At 36.7% G+C, this 26,114-nt stretch overlaps 1 protein-coding gene across 1 annotated transcript in view; it reads right to left on the reverse strand.

Moving 5' to 3' along the window:
* Positions 1-12,896: 12,896 nt before the first annotated feature.
* The window catches only part of LOC125240504 (transcriptional repressor scratch 2-like), a 77,741-nt gene continuing 64,523 nt past the window's right edge, over positions 12,897-26,114 (reverse strand). Inside the window, 2 exon segments of the mRNA XM_048148396.1 lie at positions 12,897-13,826; positions 13,829-14,227. Of these exon segments, the coding sequence (XP_048004353.1) occupies positions 13,195-13,826; positions 13,829-14,227 (1,031 nt within the window). The 3' untranslated portion in view covers positions 12,897-13,194.

Raw genomic sequence — 26,114 nt, forward strand, 5'->3', positions numbered from 1 at the left:
TTGTAGATAACCGCAATGTATTTTAAATTTTTGACTTATTATTGTTTGTACTTAGTCTTATAATAAATTACTTACCATAGAAACCACGTGTACACATTGATAACAAATTTGTTTATATTAATTAGTAATTTTATGACCACACGTATAAATTATCTCATAAATTATTCACTTCTCATTTTGTGTTTAAGTGACCACCAAATATCTTGTGTGGAAAGCTTTATGTATTGTTAAATTAAATTTATTACTCTTCGATTTTTTTTATGAATTAGTAACAATTAATAATCAGATTTTATTTTACAAAAATATTTATTATTTTATAAAAAGCACCTGTGTCTTGAAATACAAATGGATAGATACATTATTTATAATTAGTGTTTAATGTTTTTCTTGTTTGTAATAAATATGCAATCAAATAAAGGAATGCTGACAACTGAATATTTTTTATTTGAATCAACCATTTTTCTTACTCTGATGAATTGATAATCACCCTTGCCAGACCATATTTTCTGTATCTTGAGTATAATAAAGAGTACTATCGTACAGTATGGCCACTCCCGCTCCCCGCTGAAAGTGCCGCCCACCCCCTCTCGGTTACCTCACAGTTACCGCCTGTCAAAAATGCGAAGAGTCGACCTGTCATATGTCACTCATACAAGCATAGCACGCGTTAACCGACAACTCGGACCGAACTAGCAAATATGCAGACATTAAATGTCGACACTAACTCCCAACGTTTCATCCTTGAATATATTAAGAAGGTCGGTAGCGGCTCTGTCTGTGTAGCCGAATGCACAAACGCCTACGATAATATCTCTTTCTATCTATCTCTATCGCTCTTGCAGATTGGCGCGACAGAGCCAGACTAACCTTCTGCGGCGTTTCGATTTCGTTTCGCGTCGCAGAAATGCCATTCGACTGGTGTATACGTCGCAGGGAAATGGCTAAAACAGATATTTGATCAAATCTCTAAGGGAAATGATCAAATCACGCAAGATGCCAAATGGCGAATCCATTTCATCATTTCTCTAGAAAATTTCAGTCATTTGACTAATTCCCTGACTCTGTTAAGTGAAATCACAAAATCGACCAATAGACACGCCACGTTTCGTCATTTCACTAGATTGATTTAGGGATTTGATAACATCCCTGAACTACTACAGTAAGTTGACGAAACGAACTCAAAAAGTCAATTTCTTTTAACATTTCGCTAAACAAATTTCGGGAAATGATAAAGTCTCAACTGAAATATGGTATACATGTAATAAATATGGTGATTTGATCAACATATATTATTTGATACCGTTTCTGTATCCAAAGGTTAATAATTATTGAACGCGACTGCATACTTACCAACGTAGGAATGATTTAAACAACATTGTAATTGAATAAAACACCAATTATACAATACATTTTTATTTTTATGAGTATTGAAACAATTCTAACTCTAAAATCAAAATGCAGAATGCAACAAAACATTTAAGTAGCTCACAATCAACGCAACTTACCGCACTTAAATAGTAAAACTATTATAACGCCAAAACTTTGTGCTCTAGGTCTCTACAATTAATAGACTTTTGAACTACGTTTAACCAAAGAACTACTAGTCATACGACTCGTGTTTTTAATTTCTGACATATTATACTTTTTTAAATTGCACAAATTAAAGAACTTAAAAAAAATAATATATTTGTGTTGGGTAAAATTATATAAATTGCCAATTAATCAACATTGTTGACCTCGTATAAGACCCAGTCTCCTTTTCAGAACAAAAATACCAATTTCTTCATCCATAATATTAGGTAAGAATTTCTAAGAAAATTAGACCCAATATTGGGAATTGAAAGTTTAAAATTAATTTCCTTAGGGCGGGGGCGCTCTGGACGCTTTTTATATTTTACTTGTCCTAAAAATGTTAGTAGTTAACAGGCTAGTTCACCTTACAAATTAGTTTTTTATCATAAAGAAAAGACAGATGTAACATGCCATAAAATAATTATGACGTAAATATCTCGTTCCGGTCGTTACTAGGACTCTTAATACTCATGACGTGATGGAGTTGAGTTATAGAAAATAACTCTGCGTGGCATTTGTATGTAATAATAACAAGGACAAAATGTGGTAATATTATCAGTAATGTTCAATCAATTCTTTGATTTTAGGTATTAAAATCGTACACTGACCGAAACATGCCGAAACAAAGTTAACCAGTGCCGAAACTACGACTACATTATAATAGTTATTTGTTATACAAGGGGACAAAGTTGTATTTTAACGCCGAGTGCGGAATTGAAAAACGAGCAAGTGAAAGGATTCTATATTTGAACCGCGAGCGAAGCGAGTGGTTCGAGAATAGAATCCTGAACTTGCGAGTTTTTTAACACACGAGAAGTAAAATACATTTGCACCCGAGTGTAACACAAAACTTTTCCCCTCACTATAGCGAGGAAACTACAACGCAAAAAATGCGTTTATCACTGCTTCCAGTAGTTCCACAGGTGGTAAATCATCTTTATTACTAGATTCACCTACTTTTATCAACATTAAAGCAGTTAATTTTACTTTATTCAAGGTCAAATTACTTTACCCACTAGTGGATAAAATGCGTTTTTACCCGCTGGTATTAAAGGACAAAACACGTGTTTCCAAGCTAGTGAGGGGAAAACGTTTTTTTTTCTTTTTTCATGTGTATCTACCCGGTAAATTGATATTCCATTACTAATCATATAATTATCATCTCCTTTTAAGGGTTCCGTATTTATCTAGCCTTCGCGTCGTAATTGATATTGTTAAAATTGTGCATTCCGTACAAAGTATTAAAACAAAACTGTCAAATTGTGTCCAATAATCCGTTGTATCGTTAAATGCTCGTCCGATGTCCGACTTTTTAGCGCATTCAATGCAGCCGATTGCTCTGAGAGCCTCAACAATTCGTTTCAGAGGCGTCCTTTTATTTTGACGTTTCCATTTAAATTGAAGCGCCATAAATCCAGCGGCAATTTGTTACTGGCCACAAAGGTTTCCGGATGGAGGCGCGAGCTCGTCGGTATTTACCTAAATGAAAAATAGAGCTTCGGCGAAATACTCGGGCTAAACTGGGGGAAAAGTGTTGTGTTTGACAAGGATCGACAACGTTGGACAACAAACAATAATTGGACAACGCAATTAGAATTGTTTGGTCAAAACTACGATTCTTTTTCCCGGCAATCACAAAATCACGATATCGGGTGCTTAGACATTGGCTGTTATTAAATGTTACATGTATAAAATTATAACAGTTAACGTGAAAACACAATCAATGTATTACTAAAACTAGGTTACCTCACAAAGCTTTTATCCAGTTCCCTATGTTGCAAAATGTACATATATATATGTCGTACACATGAATTATCACTTAGGCCATTATTACATTGACGTAAACGAATATTGATGAAGGGTGGCGCGGGAATTGCCTGGTTGATTCAGATTTTAACGATTAAACACACGTTAAGTTCGTTCAACGAGGTATTTGCCTATGCGATAAAGGTGGGTAGGTAGTGGCATAGGATTCACTAACTTTTCAGTTGGTAGAGATTTTAATAAGTACAAAAAAGAATAAAAGGTGGCTTGTGATAAGTGAAAACTATATGAAAGTCTACGAATTACCAATCAATAAATTTTTAGCGTTGTCTTCTTACCCTGTTTCCTATAACTTTGTTTACATTAAAGTACCTACTGCAAAAATCATTGCATTATAGGTACTACATAGTCAACATAGGTACTTCATAGCGATTCTACTGTGTTTTGTCATATAAGTATTTTTAGGAGATGTTTATATTATACCCTATATTGCGGTTATATCGATGGATTAGGAAAGTTAAATACCTACTCTAAGCCATAAACCCATGTATTTTGATTTACGGTCGATCCATTCCACCTTACCCCAACCCACCTTTTTATGAGTATTTCTCAATGTATGTAAGTAATGAACTTAAGTTACGACACAATTTAAAAAATCTTATTTATGTATGAGTATATTGGTGTTTCACGAGTATTTATTTTATTGTGTTTAGGTATAAGTAATCAACTAATCATTACCACTTTTTCGTTAGTAACATTAATAAGTTGAAGTATGAGAATCGAATGACTTTAGAATGAAGCAAAAAATCTAAGAATAAGTTAATAATATTTCAATTTCATTTCTAATTCATTACTTCAGCGGGCCGATTTTTGAGTCTCACGCGTTCGAATTCAGAAAATTGTCACTGAAAATAATAAGCAAGTCACAGTCACTAAAATACCGGTTGAAAACGGTGACTTGCTTATTATTTTCAGTGACAATTTTCTGAATTCGAACGCGTGAGACTCAAAAATCGGCCCGGTTTTCCTACAATGAATTGAAATAAAAATTATTATTAAATTATGTAATTGAATGAAATATTGGAGGATAACCGGACTACTCGTATTCCATGAAATTGCTTACTACTATTTCTATTTTTGTTTAATTTAAAAATGCAGATAAAAGAAGTCGTTAGGAACAAAATCTAAATTCGACAGATCAAATGCAACAGTAAGAATAATTCAATATTTCAATATGCTTATTTTACATACGTTTTTATTTGCTATAATATTTTATAATAATATATATATTCCATGCAATGTTATACTAACTCTGTAGGTACTTTTGGTACTATAATAATTGCTAATTAGGAAGGAATAGATGAATTAAAAATTGACGTTCTACGATTAATGGTTATTTTGGAAAGGTATGCCAGAAATGGGGTTGAAAATCAACTTATATTTACATTAATGTACATGGGTTGACTTCTAAAAACTATTGCTCAATTCCACATAGGTCCCACAGACGTTGTTTCTTTGTGAACAATTAGTAGGTACAAAACAAAATCAAACCTTTACCTACTCGTTTCTGGTACAGTTTGAACTTTATTTAGTTTATTAGGAAATTACCTACACATAATTAAAAGTTGGTTTTCAAACTGATTGAACGCAACCGGCTAGATGACCAACGACTAGTAATTACTAACGTACTAGCAAAAGATTCGAACGATATGTGGGATTGCGCAAAGTCCTTAGAAGTACGTCCGTTGGTCAGGGTCAGGCTACCAAAGACACTCATTAGAGAATTTGGTCGACTTCTTCTTAAAAAAAGCGTTTGCACGGCATCTTAGCTGTGGACGCTAAAGATTTTATTTTTACTTTTTGCACGAGTGAACAATGTTGAGCCAGACACAGATAAGTAATAATCATGCGTAGATATTGGTAAAATAAATACGTTCGTTCGTTTTCTGTATTTAAAATGTAGATCAATTCATATCAATTCCTCTTAGATACGCTTAAAAGAGCTGACCTTAGGTTAACATATGACAATCAATATTTTTAATAGAGGGTTTATCTTTAACTTGGTCACTCGCACAAAAATAAGGCAAATTTATTACTTTCTGTATATTTAACTATACCTTTCACATCCTAACGTTTCCTACTCGATTGCTACGATTGCATCACATTACTCCGTCACCTCACTCTACTTCTAATAATGGTATAATACTCGTTAAATCTATGACTAGACTGTCTACAGACTAGATATCCTGATTTTGAAAGCGATTGTAGAAAATAATTATCCCATAATACTTTACATGATCACAGTGCTGCATGTTTACAAAACGAATAATAGGAATATTCCTTTTTTAAAAATTAAACTTAATTTCAAATAAATATAAGTAATTAATTAATATTGCACGAATAATTCAAGTGTCATAGGTGTAGGCATTGACACAAAGACATAATATAGGCTCATCAAAAATTAACACATACAAAATTGTATTTAGGTATTGTGGTAGTTCTGTACTTGCCTACGTTCATTTGAATATCACTGTAATAATAATGCAGGTAATTGTTAATCCCCTTCAACCTTATTAATTAATGTTAAATTATAATTAATCATCTGCAGAATGAGATATTCAATTATATAAACTTAGACATAATAACATGGAGCCTTTTATTAATAAACTAATTAATATACACAGCACGAAAATGCACGTCACAAAAATATGTGCGACATGTGATCCTTATTTAAAACATCATAGGTAGATCCCTTGTGATCAAAATTTATTATAACCATAAAAAACTTTCCAAAACTAGAGGCGCCCACGACAATGGTGCCTATAATATTTCTAAAACTACTTACATTTTTGTTGTATGCCATATTGTCGTGGACCCCTCTATAGGATTGCTCTCGCTAGCTCTGACAAAATGATCCCCTAGTTTTCAATTGCAGACTTACAGAAAGTTTTATGTTAGGTAATCACTAGTTGTAGGCATCTAAACATGTACCAAACTTCTCTTTAGGTTAATAAGGTCCAACACTGGCTCATAAAATATAAATTATTACTGTCAGACGATATTATATAACAGCCAGTGTTAACCACTATCACGATATCAAAATTTCTTAGGTACCTATATTATTTTATGTTACCACAAAACCTAACTAAATAGTGTTATAATTCCGGACATCTGTGACATCTTTACATCAATTATAGCAAGGCATAAGTAATCGTTTTGATGCCACATTTAATACTCAATATTTTTCTACGGGGATCATTTTGTTTACATCTTAAAAATCTACACGTAAACATTTTATTTCGTTGTACAAGCAAAATAACTCTAATAAAAGATTCGTTGTATAACTTCGATTATATTGCTTGTTGTTATTGCTTTTAGTAAACACTCGTCATCTCATCAGAGGCTTGAAAAATAAAGTCAACATAAATACAGTCAATGGATCGGAGTTTTTTTAATTAAGTTATATCAACATTTATATTTTTTCATTTCATTCTTATACTTGTACATAATACTAATCGGATACCTATAATTAGGAAGGGAAACGTTTTTTTATTATGTATTTACAAGCCTCTGAACATACACATCCGAAAATCGGAGACAAACTCTTTGTAAATATTGCTTTAAACGTCTCACTTCACAATTGTTTCATTTTCGATTTTTCGAAGTTATCGTACAGTTATTCAGACCTTGATAGGCGCGGTGATCAACACATGATTTTATAAGTATATGCGTACCTTGACCAGGGTATGTTCAACTATCAAAAATATGTGCAGTTTCCACCCACATTGTATACATGGAAAATCCGGACTTCCAAAAATGTATTCATAATATATATTTTTAAATTTTATTGAAGTCCTATAATTATAATTAAACCACTTGGCGTCTATTCTTTTATGATACATTTTACTATTCCCGATTTTTATGTTAGCGAACATACATATTTGTACACATATCTAGGATATTTATTTATCCTGATCAAGGGCGGCATATACTTTATTATCAAGCTAAAACTATCAAACGATGAAATAGTTATTTGTTATACAAGAGTGCAAAGTTGTATTTTAACGCCGAGTGTGGAATTGAAAAACGAGCAAGCGAAAGGACTCTATGGTTGAACCACGAACGAGTTTTTCAACACACGAGAAGTAAAATACATTTGCACTCGAGTGTAACACAAAACTTTTCCCCTCACTATAGCGAGGAAAGTACAACGCAAAAAACGCGTTTATCACTGCTTTCAGTGGTTCCACAGGTAGTAAAACATCTTCATCACTAGATTAACCCACTTTTATCAATTTAAAGCAGAAAATTTGCCTCTATTCAAGGTCAAATTACTTTATCCACTAGTGGATAAAATGCGTTTTTACCCGCTGGTATTAAAGGACAAAACACGTGTTTCCGAGCTAGTGAGGGGAAAAAAATATTACCTTCAACGCATACAAACGTAGATTAATTTTGTTTATTTCAATTAAAAATATAAATTATAAATTTTAATAAAAGCTAAAAATACCATGATGACATAAAACTAATACGTAGTTTTAATTCTTGACTTCCAAATGACACGTAAATTGAAAAGGTATTCATTATCAAACCAATGTATAAATACTTAATTAATGATTCCAATTGAAATATTTTTTTCACGTTTTATTTATATTTATCACTTGGTTACAGTCTACTTATCAGCAACTTTGGTAAATGAAGACTTTTGTCTTATTTTAATTACAATTGCATATTGCTTCAGTATTGCTCTTGTAGTACATTAGTCTTATAATATATTGCTATATGCTAGTAATGGCCTAGTAGTCACATTAAATCTAATGTCTTTATTGCTTAAGTTAATTGTGTATTGCTAGTTTGGACATTTTTATTTATCACTGTATTTGCAATCTTATCTATCGTTTTTTTCTTGATTTTTTTATTGTATTTATAAGTTACTTAGATTGACGGGTATTTTGCGCTCAAGTATTAGAATACATATAAAGTATAATAATAATGTATTATTTGTAGCACATACGGAAAACATTAGTGTTTTCTTAATACCGTGAATCCATTATTTTCATAAAACAATCAAACAATCCCGTTAATTTAAGTAACATCAATTTTCACATGTATTTCGTTGTAGAATTTATATTTCGTTGAGAAAATGTATAATTACCAAATTGTCGATAAAGTTGTCAGTTGGTATGATTAGAATTTTATAAAAATGCCGGCTATTTTAAACGACAGTGTTTTTAAATACATTTGAAGCATATTCTCATAATTTTGTCAGTAAACCATTATGATTTTTTTTTATTGAATATTGCTTGAATGTCACTTATATACAAGTGGCTCGACCGCTTTGCAGCGTCCCGCCGTGGGCAAGAGCGCCGCGGCAAAGCAGTCTCCGTGTAAACTAACGAGACTAGACGTGACTCACTAAGTTATTATCTAAATATATAACTGTTCTTTTACCTACTATAAAAGGTATTTAATACTACACCTACAAAAATTGTAAAGAAGGAAAATTTTGGTACACTGGGAAATATTTACATTTAATTGTATATATTTTTGTATATAAGTTGGTTTCGTTAGTTACGTTACTTATTCGTATTCGCTACAATTACAATAACGTTAGTATAAATATTTGAATAAAATATTTTGCTTTAGACTTTTATTTAAAAGCATCTTGCGATTACTACAGAAGACGATCGGGACAGCTAGAGTTTATAAGAGATCGAGGGAGATGCGAAGGAGTACTCGTAGATAATTCTACTCAGAAGGAGAAGGAGAAACGAACTTCGAACAGATATAAACCTACCACCTAGTCAATAATAAAAACAATTATTTTATAAATTACTCAATATTCGATGTCAGATTCGATTCAAATTTCAATATAGTACTCCAAAGCACCAAAAATATCTAAATTTCTACAAAATTTCTCGATTAAACAATAAATACGTACTACATATTATACCTACAATAGTATTGCTTATTCATTTACATTATATTGCTTTTACGCGCGACCTTCGTCAGTTAGAACTATTAAAAAAGGTAAACCCAAATCATACTCAATAGTGATTACTAGGGGAAATATTAAATACTAGATTTAAAATGTGGCACTACAACTACAAGTAGGAATGGGAATATACGTCTAGGATCGAGTCCAGTGCCTCCCTAGGCTTTGTGTTAGTCCATGCAACGAAAGCTTCGGAGAGGGGCGGTCTGCGCAGGGCGTGCTTTGATCTGTGACATGCAGACCTGTGCCTCTCCGAAGGCCGAACAGTTGGCGATGGTTTATAGGGGGATAGCAACCAGTAACATAAATATAAACGGTGACAATTGTAATAAACATCTCTAAATAGATTTCATTTTGCAGCAAAATTGTCGTTGTTGACTATACGTTGTCAGAGTTATTTATACATTTCTTACAGAGTTCGTAGATACATTTTATTTCGATGTTATTAAAATTTTTTGAATGTCACCTTATCCCACTCATTTAGGCGCTTAAAAACCAAACGCTTAGGACACAGTTAAACCATCATACCACTTTGCGTTGCCTTCCCCAAAATAACAACCACTCAAAGCACTTCAACCGAACTAACTTATTAATCAGAATATTAATTGAAACAGGAACATCATCTTTTAAAAAGACGGTAATTGACAGGCTTAACTCAAATCCACCAACGACGAATTGACTTGTGAGGCACTAACTAGAGTCAACTGTGGTCAATTTTCCCCAATATTTTACTTGTGTCTGGCACATATATAATATTTTACCCCAGAGCGTCGTTAGCGTAACCTCATTATTACATTATGGTGGAATAATAATTCCAAATTTTTCTGTTTTTATAACGGTTTCTGTATTCGGTTAGCATTTTCGAAATGGTAATTACCTAATAAGTTAGTTACCTACTGTTGCAATAATTCATAACGTGAAGCGACACTCTAAAAAGGTTTTTGGGATCATATAGGCTGTCTATTGCTATAGGATCCATGAATATAATTTAATAATAAATAAATTATGTCATAAAAATATGCTATTATAACTTTTTTAAACAAGATTCTTAAATCGACTCCAGTGGATCATTTTGTTCTGTGATCTAGAAAGTTTATTTTGCAAAAGCAAACTGTGCCAGACTCCAAATTGTTGGGATGATAAATTTACCACAATTGACAGTAAAAAGGGTCATCGACTTCACAGGACGGCTAGGCCGAAAGTATCCATGTCTATTTCTACGTTCCCTATTCACTATGGTGCTGGTAACTTTCCCTTCAATGGCCTATGCCTACAACACTCATGTTTGATCCCATTAACAGACTATATTGCGTTTGAGGTACTTTTATGCTGTTATTTCAATGTTGACGGTATTTGTTTTGGTTTCTGAATATTATACGCAATCAAGTAATTCGACCAAATACCTACTGAAGATTAAATCAGTCTCCGTCACTGTTGTTTTTGTCAAACGCATTTTTAAACATCAGACTCTAAGTACGTACATTTTAGCTAGAATTGTGGTTACGCCAATCAGACGTGTGTTCCTCGTATCCTGTGAGGTCGATGCGCGGGTGAACTACTCTACGGACTACGGGAATATCAAGACTGCGTCATTTCGACTGCGGTGCGCAACATTTTTAGTGCCTACATTATTATTGCTTTTCGAATACCCTCTTCGCGAGCCGCGCTCGCCTCATAGCCTAGTTATCTCTAGCTTATTCTACGTCACCGAGTACACAACCCTTGGAAAAGCTAGGAAACGTGGTGTTCAGTCAATTGAAAATAAACTTGCGCCTCTGTATCGTCAGGCACCGTGTGTAGCCGTCTTTTCGAGTGCAAAACACTAGTTATGCAGTTGACAGAGCAGAGCGCATTTTGCATTACGTTTGTAAGGGTTGTGTCATCGTTGTTCTACGGTTACTTTATTGCCAGTTACTTTAACATTTCTAATAATGCACGCTCAAACTAAAGGCATGCTGTCTGTTTGGCGCGGCCCTGCCTGCCGCCACGGTCAGGGTCACCACCTTCTTATCGTAGATAATAAAGAATTTTATTTTGGAAGGCTCATGACACGCTTAATGCCGTGTTAGATTAAACTATGCTAGCAATCTTGACTACTGATACTTAATTAAGGCTGTTAGGTGCCTGATTATTTATTAGACTATTTCTGTTGGTGGCAACCCTAGCCACGCGCGCTCGTCGCGCCGCCGACACGCGCTCCATTCATGACGTATTTTTTTGTCCAACAGCTTCTTTACGAAATATATATTATAAAAGATACGTGAAAACTATTAGTCCGACAGATATTTTTAACTAGTAAGACCATGACATTTGGAGGAATTAAAATTTTAAAATATAATAGAACTAATCATGTATCGTCCTAATTATATTAAGATCCCCATAAGTAGTAAAGTAATACATAATTATATGATTGGAAGAAAGATACTTTCGATGTATTATTTTAGAATATTATTTGTATTCAGGTACTATTAAACATAGAGTACCTAGATCATTATGGAAAGCTGATTTCATGAACTATAGTATGTAAGTACAGTACTGCGCATTACTTTTGATGTAGTTATAATAGCTTAGGTAACATAGGTATAGCTAGGTAAGTCCTGATTCATCTATAAATACGTTATGGCAGCATTAATTGTCTGATAGACACGCAGTCGGGCGCAGTGATTAATTTACCTTCAGCTTGTTCATTATTTACGCCAATCATGGCCAAATTGGTTTAACAGATTGAGTTTGCCAAATTTATTTGCTAATTACAGTTTGCGCTACGGCAATAGAAGGTTGGAAGCTAATTATGAAGCCTAAAATACGTGTTTGTTATATGAAAGGTCGCCGTGCACTGAAATTAAAAATAAGAGTAAGTTAGTAAAGTGATGTCGATGTAATTTTAAGTAATTTAAGATTTATCATATTAAAGAAGTGTTAGATCGATTTGCACGCTGTTGGTCAAAACGCATCAAGAGGACGTTACCTACTCGAGTGATAAGTAAAAGGTCAGGGATCGTCGGAGCATTCCCCCTGACGGAGCAACTGTCGGGAGCGGTGAGCGGCGCGACGCGGCGCCGCGCGGCACCGTCGCGGCCCGGCGCGGCACGTCAGCGCCTTCGGACGGAAAGTTTTGGCAAGTTTCATGCCGAGGGACCGCCGGACCGACTGTCAAAAGCGAGCACACCTCAGTTCCCACTCGTCCCTGATCCCGTGAACTCGGTTCTGACAGTCCCCGGAACCCGAGACGGAGACGTTTTCCTCGCTCCGTCGACTCCTCGGCTAACTTACACCCTATCTCTAACCTACGTAGCGGTTGTAAAAATCACCTACAAAAGATATTAGTTTCATCCATATTTCAATACTATGTATATAAGGGTATATTTATCGACGAGTACATACATATAGGTAAATGTTTAACGTATCGGGACGTCTGACGCTACGGCCTACTGCCGCGGGGCGGCCTACGGGGTCGTACGTTATTCGTTGTTTGCGAAACGTTGCTCGAGTGTCGCGGCGCCGGCGCCGCCTCCCCGCGCCTCCTCGACGCGGCCCCACACTCGCCACCTACACACTCATTCACTCCACTCGGACTAGGTAAATCAAAATAAATACGACTAAACTATCTTCCGCTGTCGGGACGTTCCACAAAATATTGCTTTTATATTGCTCGTGTTTACGTTGCAGCACAACCAAAATTCTTATTAATACACGAGTGCCGAGTTTCGGAGGCCGCAGATCGCGAGCGGGTCGCCGAACGCTCGCTCCTAGTTTAAAATTTGTAAATTTATATTACGCTATTATCTAAATTCATAATAATACTTTACGTTTAGTTGTAAACCATACGGCGGTTACGGTCCCTAGTTGCGTGTGCGCGTGCGCTAGCCCGACTCGGCGGGCTCGGGCTGCGGGGAATCGTCGTCGCGCACGCACGCCGACTCCTGGTGCTTGTTGAGGTAGCTCTTCAGTGCAAACGTCTTGTGGCAGCGCGAGCACTCGAAGTTCTTGTCGGAGGAGTGCGTCTGCATGTGCGCGCGCAGGTTGGAGCGGTCCGCGAACGCCTTGCCGCAGTGCGCGCAGCCGTACGGCTTCTCGCCCGTGTGCGAGCGCAGGTGCCCCTGCAGCAGCCACGGCCGCGAGAACAGCTTGCCGCACACGCCGCACACGTGCGACAGCTGGTGCGTCAGCACGTGCATCGCCAGCGCCGGCATGGAGACGTACGCCTTGCCGCACTCGCCGCAGCGCTTTGCCGATACCGAGTCTAGGCTGCGGTGCGTTTGCTTGTGGCGCGACAGGTTCGAAGAGGTCGCGTATCGCTTTCCACACTCACTGCAAGTGTACTTAGACTTCGGTTCGGGCTGTGGGGGCGCTTCGACTGGCGAGTTTACGTAGTTACGTCGTTTGGATCGGCCGTCGCTGACAAAAAAGGCATCATAGGTGTACGCGACGGTTTCTCGTGGTCTTTCGGGGCTCTGTTCGGCGGCTGTGGGCTCAGGGGGCGGCGGCGGCGGCGGCGGGGGCGGCTCGGGGGCGCGGGGTCGACCCGAGGCGGGGTGGTGAGGAATACCGCGTGTTGGCTGAGGTCGAGGATGGCGTGGGCCGCGTTGAGGTCTTCTTCCGCGCGATGGAGGTGTGCGGCGCGGTTCTCGAGGCAGTAGGGGCGGTAGATGTCCTTCTTCTTGGGTGGGAGAGAGAGGAGGGCGCCCGTGCTGGTGTAGCACATGGAGATGGACTTGCCGCTCGCCGGTGGCGGGGGAGGAGAAGAAGACTGAAGCTGCACGTGGAGGAAGGGCTCGGGGGAGGCGGACAGTTGCAGAAGGGCGTAGGAGAGCGGCGGGGAGGCGTCGGCCGTGGCGCTCACCTCGCTGGGCAGCCGCGCGGTGAACTGCGAGGAAGGCTGCTCCTCGGTGTAGCCTGGTGACAAGCAAAGGGATTTTAATTCAGTCTTTAAGATCAATGATCAATGCAAAAATTATATGCAGAACTATCAAGTTTGAGAATGTGTGTATAAAAAGGCATCCGTCAGCTGACGTAAGTGCACGGAGCCGGCACACGCACGACGTCAGTATCTGCCCTAGCCAGCACACGCTTTATTTTATTTTATTGTTGTTCGTAACCCCGATAAACCACTCAGATAGAACTGTTTTATACAACGCCAATAGTAAATGTAAATTCATTCTAACTAAAATTAACTACACTATGTAGTTAGAAAAAAGTAGGTTGTGTATTTAACAACAATTAAGTTTGTTAGACTATTAGACAAGTTACTTACTTAAAAGCAGGGTGAAGAAATTAAAATAGCCCTAGAAAATTTTATACAGCTTGGCTATACAAATTATTGCATGGAATATTAACCCGGAAAAGTAACCAATCCATTTTTAACTACTTCTGATATTTAACTGATGGATTAATTTCTTTGCCAATGGTTACAGATTCGATGTCATAATTACTTAAAGATTGATTTGATTGGTAGGTTTAAGTAACATGAAAATAAATGAATGTCAATCAATAAAATTGGAATCGAATTCAAGAACCGTAAACCAGTGTACACCGAATAAATCCTTCCTCCCTATTATTGTGCAATGTGCAGCGCGGGTATATGCAAAAGATTGCATTTTTTTTCTCTTACTTTTAGATGTGTTTATATGTATAGTTCGAATACGTAATTTTATGTTGGCACTACCCGTTCATTGTTTTTTGCATTCTGTTTCCTGCTACCCTAAGGTTGTCTGGTAGAGATCGCTTTTTAGCGATAAGACCGCCTGTTGTTACCTGCTTCTTAATAATTATGTTTTGTTTTTGTAATTTCTTTATCAATAAGTGGTGTACAATAAAGTATATATTATTATTTGTTTGTCTTTTCCATATCTCGGGACCATGGGGTCCCGGACCTTTGGGAGGCATGCGTGGGGCCGAAGCCAACAGCACAGAGGCCCTTTAAGACATTTTAATCTAAAGGCAAGGGATACACGTGGCGGATACCATCCCCGAGCGCACAATGTGATACACCCGAAGATGGTCCCCGCCAGGTGCAAAGGCTACTGCAGTGCAACACTTTTGTGTTGCGATGGGAACTAAAGGTCATAAGGCTATTGTTTTGCAAATTGGATGGACTGGTTAATGGGCTATGGGAGGAGACTATCGGACACCTGCCGTGACAATTAGTCTCGGAATTGTAGAAGACAGGCGGTGACTTGCCAACTATAATTATTATTATTATGTTTGTTCTTTACATATCTCGGGACCATGGGGTCCCGGACTTTTGTAAGGCATACGTGGGGCCGAAGCCAACAGCGCAGAGGCCCTTTAGAACAGTTTAATCTAAATGTAATGTGACACTAACCGGCGATTATCCCTGTCCGCACTATAGTAATGCACCCAAGGACAAGCCCCGGTTAGTGTAGAACTATTGTAAGAAAATGTACACAAAGAAACCGGGCTATTAGGTTGAGTTGCTAGTGGATTGGTAACCGGTGCTATCGGAAAAACTATGGCACCTGCCTTGCTCATATGTTACAAAACATGACAAAATAGGCAGGTGGTGACTCGCCAACTCACTATATGGGTCCCCGAAAACGGCCGCTCGCACGGAGCGACAAGGGCACAACATAGCGTGAGCGGCTCAGGGTGTGGAGAGGTGTGCGCCGCTTTCTACCCAGTCTGTACGAAACAGCCACTGTGCCAACTCGCGTCTTATGCATATTTCACTTCCACCCTGCAAGCATATAGCTCTGGCACCCCACTCTGGACGGCCGGTTAAGGCAAGCCAGAGGTGAGAGTCCTGCGGTCCCTGCTCAGTGTTCACTCCGGCCGGCCAGTGAAGGCAAGCCGGAGGGAGGGGCCTGACCGACTCTCGGGGTTATTATTATAAGCCCAGCGGAGGTAAGCTTTCGTTTATATCAAGAACGATTTAATACGGGACTAACAAAGCCCATATAAAAAAGCGTACCCCTGAAATGTATGGGCCTTAAAACTAGATGGCGCTATTTCGTACCCTGAAATTGGCCAAAATCATATTTTCCCCAAATATTTTGCGTGTCTTTATTTTTTATAAGAACAAATGACATATTTCCTTATTTTAAAATCATGATATCACGTCAATACAAATTGTGAAAAAAAATAAATTTGTAGGAATCATGTGTAGTTATGGATAGTATTTAATAGGTGGCGCTAAAAAATTGAGGTACGACTCTTAGTATGAAGTATGTAAATCCTATACACCCTGTTTTTATTAGAACTTTATAAAGACTTTCTACGAAAATTGTTTTGAACTTTATAGGTTCAGTAGTTTTTGAGAAAAATACGAGAATTCCGTTAACTTTAACTTTAAGGGAAGATTCATTACATCAAATACAATTAATTAACTTCTCTAAGAAACTAGCGTCTTAATTTTTGCAGTTATCGAGTTATTAAAAAAAATAAAGATAATTGCTGAACGCGTGTGTCACACCCTTTACCAATTCCTAATGTTATTTGTTTTGACATGTGCCGTCAATCACTTGACACTAACTTGAATGTTATTCTTAAGGGTCTCTCACACTAATAAATTCATTTATTATGTATGAAAGTGATGATTTTTTTTTACGAATTTAACTAAAAGTGATATCTAGGGTGGTTCCTGATAATTAACCTAACGAAAACAAAAAAAAACACGGTGTATAAATAATCCTTGGTTTATATTTAAAAAGTTTTAATTTAGTTCGCCTGAATTTGAAGCCGACTAATTACATATTTTTGCATCGTCACCTTGACAGATTTATTCTCAACTTGCTTTAAATAAACGATTTTAGCTCCCCTGCCGCCAAGTTCTTTGCGTTGACCGAGGACAATTGAAGCCCGCGCTCTACAGGTTACAGGATCGGCTACAAGTGACGACAACCTGTGGCGCGACCTGTGGGCTATCTTAAGGACACACCCAGTAGGTCTGAACCTACCGGTCTTTCTCATTCACCTGTCTGCGTGTTTCTTTGACCAGGGGCCCATTTCTCGAAGCTACAAGTTACAATTTTCAAGTGGTCCCCCTGGGGCCCATTTTTCAAAACTGAAAGTTACAAGTTACAAGTGGAAGTCTCTTTCCAACTTGTCATATTATACATTGACTACTGCTTGTAAATTGTAACTTGTAGCTTCGAGAAATGGGCCCCAGTTCATTGGTTTCTAGCGGTCTCTGCATGGTTGCCTCTATATCATTTATCACAATACCTGTCACGTTCTAACAATTTAGTAAGAGTGAAAAGGACGCACAACGCGACAAATCGTAACCATAACCAATGCAGTGTAGTTACCATGAGTTTTATTTTTCAACCCCCGACGCAAAAACGACGAAGTATGACGTGTCTGTCTGTTTGTGTGTCTGTCTGTGGCATTGTAGCTCCCGAACGGAAGAACCGATTTAGATTTAGTTTTCTTTGTTTGAAAGCTGAGTTAGTTGGGAGTGTTTTATGAAAATCGTTCCACTATGTCGAGGGTTTTTTCAAAATTTAATTTTATGGTTAGGTTATCAATTAAACATTTTCCTATAAAATTAAGCCCCATATTCCCCATAATGACATCACTGTCACGAAGAAGGCATTTTCCAAAAGTTAGTCTCGTGCATTGTTGACACATTTTACATTTAAGTAAATCTTTATTGATCACATATATTTCCTATCATAAATATAGACGGTGTAACATGGGAAACCGAATAATTTTATAGCGTATATTTAATCAGATTTTAAAACTAGTACCTATAAATTTTCTTAAAAAAATGTAAAAACCAATAACTCATTTTCAGTGCCAGTTTTATGAATGACATTCACTTTTTATGTTAATATATAGTACATCAAAACAATAATACCAAAATTTGCTTCAACTCATATAATTTTATTCTTTCTTCTGACCTCAGAAATGCGTGGTTATAATTATTCGATTCCGCATGTTACACAGTGTATAACAGATGACGGTAAGTACATATTTCTGGATTTTAATCTCTTTATTTACATGAACATATAAGAAACTAAGACTAAACATAAAAGCTAGCTAATGTCTAAAATAGGCCCTTGAGGCATTGTACCAAGGATACTGGCGACATTTCCTCGCTGTATCGCAATGCTGATACGTTCGAAGTCGGCAGCTCTTTGGTCACCAGTTACCTCAAGCAGACGCTTCGCGATTTCTGTGAACAACTTGTTCGTACTGGGATCCCATGGACCTAGAGTTTCTACGACAAAGGGTACAAAAAGGTATTATTTGCCAAGACTTTTGTATTTATTACGTTTCGTATTTCTTATAACATATCTCCTATAAGTGCCCCTCTACAAATAATCCCATCCCTATATGTACACACACAAGTAATTATATCACAAGACTCTGCTCTACAGGAATAATACGTTTCCCCTATTTGATCAGAACTCCTCAGGGACTTGATTGCAAAGATAACTTGGTAGACTATTTTCATTGTTCGAGTAAATATATTTCATGAAAGGTTTATTCAAAGAATTTTTTTTTGACAGTATGAAAATAATTACATATATTTATATTTATACATACCTCCAAAGCGGTGGCCGTTAAAATTAACTTGACTTCTATTTAATATTGATTTATTATTTAATTATTACAATCAAAGGTGACAATAGTATAAATATAAATATACAGTGCTCCACAAAACTATGGTATAAGTTTGACTGTGGAGTCAAGAAATCAATGAATACTTCTAAGGTTAACATCAGTCAGTTAAAGATTCCCTGATGAGGTCATCATCATCATCAAAGTTAACATTTGAGTACCCATAAACATTGAAATAACATAAATGGGTGAATTTCTCAGCGTGATTTTTTTGTGGCGGAGCTGAAATTCATTGTGTGGGCTAATTGTTTCCGGGTTTTTATTTTTTTTATGAAAACCAATCCTAAAATACTACCTTCGGCAACATTGCAAATTGTTACAAGTGTTATGTATATTTATTTAAAAATAATTTTCCATCGAAATTCTAATTTTGGTGTAGCGTCCAGAGCCTGTTTTTAGCGGATTATTGCTATGGTAAATCCAGTAAATCCGCAGCTATAAAGATAACTTGCCATAACCTCATTCTTTATTACATTAAGTATATTTTAAGATGACATAAGTCAATATTATTATACAATTTGACACTTATAACTGAGCACCAAAAGTTGTCCGGGGGAAAGACCCAATTTTGGTGGTAAGTATTGAAATCATTTTTATGGTTAAACGAGACGCAGCAAGACGAACAAACGTGTCGTAACATGACCATTCAGGTTCGTTCCTGCATTTAAACATGACACAAGTGTCATACCTTGCTGGATTGGTCCGCCCCACACAAAAATATCTAATTTTGGTGGGTCGTAATACTTTTTCCACCAAAATTGCATAAATTTTGGTGGTGAACATATTGAGGGCAGTAACGTTTTTGTTTCTATTTGAAAAGTATTTATTACATGTTAAAAGTTTATTATTTCAAGTAGAAAATAATATAAAAATGAATAAAAGGCTTTATTTTTGATTTTATTTTTTATTTTTATGGGTAGACCAATTTTGGTGGCGACCATGTCATTGAAATCGTAATTTCTCTAAAACTACTTATTATAATGAAAGGTCATTGATACATAACATTGCTAATAATTAGTTATGTAACATCAGTACATAATTGGGTGAATCACTTTTTTCTTGGTTGTTATTGCCATGGTTACGGTCCCCTGGGTCACCCTGGTTTTATGCAAAATTATGCTACTTTAATTATGCAAACATGCATGTAGTCCATGTTTGTAGATGGCCCATTAAGAAAGGGATGTATTAACAACAGAAAAATGCTTGTTTGCATAGTTTAAATAGCATAATTTTGCATAAAACCAGGGTGACCCAGGGGACCGTAACCATGGCAATAACAAGCAAGAAAAAGGTGATTCACCCAATTTCAACAAAAATTACAAAACTAAAAAAATCCACCAAAATTAGGCAAATTTCGAGTATGTTGAAATTCACCCAAATGCAGGAAGACGATCCCTTATAGAGTTTCTAAGAGATACTTTTTTAACCGTCTTTTGAAGGTATTTTTGTTTGGTTCCTGTGTTAAATATGTCACTTGGCAATGAGCTCAGTAAGTAGGGTATACGTTTTAGGGTTCCGTAATCAACTAGGAACCCTTATAGTTTCGCCACGTCTGTCTGTCCGTCCGTCCGTCCGTCCGCGGATAATCTCGGTGACCGTTAGCACTAGAAAGCTGAAATTTGGTACCAATATGTATATCAATCACGCCGACAAAGTGGTAAAATAAAAAGTGTAAAAAATGTTTTGTTAGGGTACCCCCCCTACATGTAAAGTGGGGACTGATTATTTTTTTAATTCCAACCCCAACGTGTGATATATTGTTGGATATCTATTTAAAAATGAATAAGGGTTTACAAAAATAGTTTTTTGATGATATTAATATTTTCAGAAATAATCGCTCCTGAAGGAAAAAAGTGTGCCCCCCCCCTCTAACTTTTGAACCATATGTTTAAAAAATATGAAAAATATCTCAAAAGTAGAACTTTATAAAGACTTTCTAGGAAAATTGTTTTGAACTAGATAGGTTCAGTAGTTTTTGAGAAAAATACGGAAAACTACGGACCTACACTGAGCGTGGCCCGACACGGTCTTGGCCGGTTTTTTAAGTGTCCTGTCGCCGTAGTAATTCGACACTCTAGGGACTATGATTGACTTGTTCAATAAGGTCTTGCTTGCCATCGTTCCTCAAAGCTAACATATATTTAAGTTTTAATGACACAGGTTAAATTTTGCATGTTTTGAACAATTGTTTATGTTTTGAAAACTTTACGCTGTGGCGGCGAACAATTTTTGTCGATCGTAAAAAAACCTTGATGACACGCCTCTCGTGTCACCCGCACAGAAACGGTTAAATAGTTTTGTTGAACCTACGGATCTCGCCACCGGCTCATATTTAATGCGAATAATGTATAATTTATCATACTCGTAATATTGAAATGAAATCGTGTTTCATAAAACACCTGGTGAAATTCATCCCTTACATGCCTCCGGGCGTGGTACGCGGCGGAAATAGCACCGCGGGATATTTCTTTCGAATAAATATTGGATTCAGCACTTTAATTAACGCAAGAGTAAAATTAAATACAATTTAAATTCATGATGGCGCCCGGAGTGATAATACTGATAATACATCGGATGTTTTTACATCAGTACAGTCGCGGACACCAATCCAATCTGATTATGTATTTACTCTCGTGAAGCCAAAGTACAGAGAAATGTAGCTTACCTTTTATTCTGTACGAAAGAAAGAAATGTCGGTAGAATGCAAGATTGCACCTGCATTTAGCATTTATTGTTATAACGAAGCACGAATTTATATCTGTCAACAATTTTTTTTATTTATAACCTGTATGTTTGTGACTCTCTCAATTAGAAGTCGCTTATACAGCTATTTCATTGCATCTTAATAGGTTCAACGCGTCCTTAGCAAGGCACCTTTTGATAACGGCATTGTTATCACTTTAAAATGTCCCTCGCTTTCATTACTTCCATGTGATTCTTACGCATTATAGGTAATGGGTGCCAGTTTGACTATGGCCGAAGGTCCACTATCATTCGCTTATCATAGAAATATGATCATAGGCAACACGCCGTCCTTTTCCTTCACGTTGGAGAAAAAGGGAGGCATACATACCTATGATCATATTTCTATGATAAAAATATGATATGATAGTTGTTGACTATCGGCCTATGTATTGTAATGCATGGACATGGACGGTTAAAATATTAATTATCGTAGTCTAAAAAAATCGACACTAAAAAAACCCTGCTTAGCTGTATTAAGAGCTCGTGTTTAATCTAAAGCTTTTCAGAATTAAAGTCAGCAGCTCAAAAAGTCATTCCTAAAACAAAAGGCTATTTTTTACCTGTAATAAGAAGGCTATTTTCTACCTGCAATAAAGAATCGCCTCACAAGCGCTTTTATTCCACATATCTCGGTCTGCTCTATTGTAAGGAAGCGGCATTGTACCCTCGTAGCTCAGGAAGTGGCCCGACTTCGCCTTGACATACATCAGGTTGTTAACGGACGGCTGGAGAAATGTCTCTGAGAATGCAACGAAAAGATACCAACGTATAGGTGTATGAGGTATGTATATCTAATGCGAACGGTGCAAGATCAATAAATGTGACCAAGAAGTCTAGTACAAATATTTAGTTACTAAAATATACTTATTTATCTATTTTATTTAGTTTTGTGTTGGGTTGTCGTTTTGGTTTGTTTAATAACTATTTTAGTATTGTATTCGACTATTCGGGTTTTATAGCAGATTGGATTCACTTTATTTAATACTAGCTTTTGCCTTCGCTTGCGTTAGAAAGTGACAAAAAGTAGCCAATGTCACTCTCCATCCCTTCAAATATCTCCACTTCAAAAATCACGTCAGTTCGTTGCTCGGTTTTGCCATGAAACAGAAACACACACTTTCCCATTTAATAATATTATTAAGTATGGATGTAGAGATGACATACATTTACAATTAACATTTTTTGTAGCACCTGTACAGGGTGATACTAATCTTTTTCCACAGTTGCATTAGTTACGTTTCGCATTCAGCGTACTGATTTAGTTAGTCTTATACTTTTCAAGTCAGGTAATTTTGGTTTTTGCTAGTTTAATAATTTAGGCATAGGCAAAAGAAATAGGTAAGGCATAGGTAAATAGGTATTGAAGGCCTAAAGTTCTAGCATTTACTCCTCTAAAAACATTACCTGGATCCTATAGAAGAATTAATTTAGCTGGCTCCAAAGTATGTACATACAAAGTTAAACGATGATTTAAAAAAAGCGAATAGGTATTATCGTGATCAAAGTTAGATTTTTACAAAACGAACGTTGCCGGCTCAGCCATTCATCGAAAATACCGCAACTGCGGGCCGGTCGACTCGAGATAAAATTGAAAACGTTAACGTCTGTTTGCCAGCGACATCGAGATATGACCATCGGACGCCGTCCGTCAAACCGGAACGTATTTGAGAGCAATGCATCAGATAGCTCTATTAGCAGAACGTTTCAATCATCGCAACGTTTCTAAAACCACCAGGCTGATTCTGATAAAACAATTCAGTGTAGCTCTTTATTACATACAGTCAAGTTATCAGACGATTCTAAATTCGTGCTAGGTCTTTTAGGCCTAGCTGGGTCTGCCCACTAGTGGCTTAAATCGAAAAGGGACACTTGACTTTATGCTCCCAGCCAATTGAGCATCCTATGCACAGTTCCTGTTGCCCAAGGCCGTTCAAGTATTGCGTCAAGCTGATTTATTACAATTATTTATCCCAGCCCCACTCCCAATTTGTGAGTTGCCATTGACGGTGACGGGGTATTTACATTTTTACACTACGGACTACGGAAACATAAGCAAAGCAATGAACACCTCCCCCTAAAATGCTTAGTAATATTTGAACGACCCCTTTCATCATAGTCAGCTCATTGATGCGTGAAGAGCAACATAGCTCGAATGCATGTCGATACCTCTGGGTTCAATTGGCGTAAAGGACATTTTGGCGAAAATGAGTTATATATACCGTTTTGTTCAGAATTTCAAGCGCTATCGATCTGTGTAGTTAAAATTTCGATATCTCTTAAAAAGTTGCCTTTACGACCAAGATTTTCTACTATGGACTTGCAAAAATAGCTTTTCTGAAGGGGCGTAAATATCAAGTCATTAATTATAAATTATTATTTGTGTCGTAAAGGAAATCTACAAATAAAAATATAGTCGCAAGTCACCTTGTTATATATTGTTGCCCTTTAAGCCCTTACTTTCTAAGGATCACTTTCTATAGTAGTGTGATAAAGTTGGGCGTAAAGGACAAGTTTTTTTTGTTCTTCGTCCTTTACGACCAGCACTAAAAATATTTTATCCGCAACTGTAATCGATATCTTTGGGTTCAATTGTCGTAAAGGACATGTAATGCAGGTTTCCAAGAGAAAGATAAACCCACTTTTTTGTTTTTTTGACCTATATTTGTGACGTGTATAAGAAAAATATGCAGATTACGAGTATCTTTAACCTAGTGTAGCAACCGTAGTGATAAACTAAACGATTTAGAAGATAGATGGTTGTAAAGGACACGTCAAAATGTTATAACGTCCTTTACACCCATGATTTGATAGGGTCGTAAATGACGGTCTTAGATGATTTTTATACAAAGTCGGGGCGTAATTGTAACCGAAATGGTACAAATGTTGTTCTGAGTTTACAATTAAAAACTGGAAAAATGTATCAAAACGTACTTAATATGGCATAGAATAGCTCTACATCAGTTTAATGCAGTGTATTATTTATCTAAGCTATCTTAGCAACAAAAAAGAACAAGACTAATATTTTATATCCAGTTTTGTAATAAAGAAACAATATTTGCTTAAAAACTATCTAATACTTTGGCAACATATTCAAAGTTATTTTTTTAGTATTCGCCGCTGTCTGAATAGTCAGTAGGTTACGCATTCAGTCTTTAATTCTAGCAGGGAAACGCTTTCGTAGTATTATTATACTGCGGCGAGATGTAGGTAATTAAAAAAAACATTATGGTAATCAGGGTACGTACCCAAATGCACAAACGCTCACGATAATATCTATTTCGTAGCTATAATATATCTTTATCGCTCTTGCGTATTGCACCAGACTGCATTTTTGTCGAAATCTGTCGTCGACGATTGCCATTCAGCTACGCCGGCAGTAAACTTTAACAGTAGACTATACTAACATTTAGTGCGACTGCGACAATAACAGGTGCGTTTCGCTAGCGAATGAGCGTTAGCGTTTGGTGACTTGGCTATGTACCCAGGTACTTAAAGCATTGACTATAATATTTATAGGATTGAACTCATAATTAAAATTATTCTTATTTAACAGGTTTAAGTGTACAATGTACCGTAATAAATAATAATGATAATTTTCTAATGTAATCCTAATGAAAATGAAAATGAAAATGAAAATGAAAAATATTTTATTGGTAAAACAATGTAGGGGTAACAATTTATATAGGTTGGAGTCTTCTATTAAGTATAAAATACCTGTGTCAGAAGACCCCGCTCTTCCATAACAACTTGTATACATTATTTTAATTAACAATTTAGAAGTGCAATGCTTTTGACAAAAATAAATCTAACGAAAATATAATCTAAGAAAGTAAAATCATGTTTACTTAATATAATTTGCATGTGCGTGTGTGTGTGTGTGTGTGTGTGTGTGTGTGTGTGTGTGTGTGTGTGTGTGTGCGTGCGTGTGCGTGTGCGTGTGCGTGTGCGTGTGTGTGTGTGTGTGTGTGTGTGTGTGTGTGTGTGTAGGGGGGGTGTATTGTATGAGTGGGTGGGTGTGTGATACGTATTCATGTGGATGTACGAGTATGCATGTATTCTCTATTTGTTGTGTATTATAAAATGAGCGTCTCCACTTGATCATAGCTTTGTGACTTTAACCATTCTGCCACAACTTTTTTACATTTAAATAATCGAAGGGGGTAAATATCTAATTTATTATTAATTTTATTATACAGACGAGGTGAGACTTTGCTGTACTGTATTCTTGCAAAACGTGATTTAGTGGGGGGTACCAGTGCAACATTTTGTTTTCGCCTTCCTGTATTAATAAGATTAGGCTTGTATGGTAAGGATTTATGTGTTCTAAGAATTGTCTGCAGTACAAACAACTTTCTGATTGAGAGTAATTCAGAATATTTGTAAAGCTCTTCCGTCGAATATCTGAAAGGTTTAAAATACATGACCTTAACCTAATGTTATGTATTAGTAGCTT

This window comes from Leguminivora glycinivorella, chromosome Z (assembly GCF_023078275.1).
Source record: "Leguminivora glycinivorella isolate SPB_JAAS2020 chromosome Z, LegGlyc_1.1, whole genome shotgun sequence".
NCBI lineage: Eukaryota > Metazoa > Arthropoda > Insecta > Lepidoptera > Tortricidae > Leguminivora > Leguminivora glycinivorella.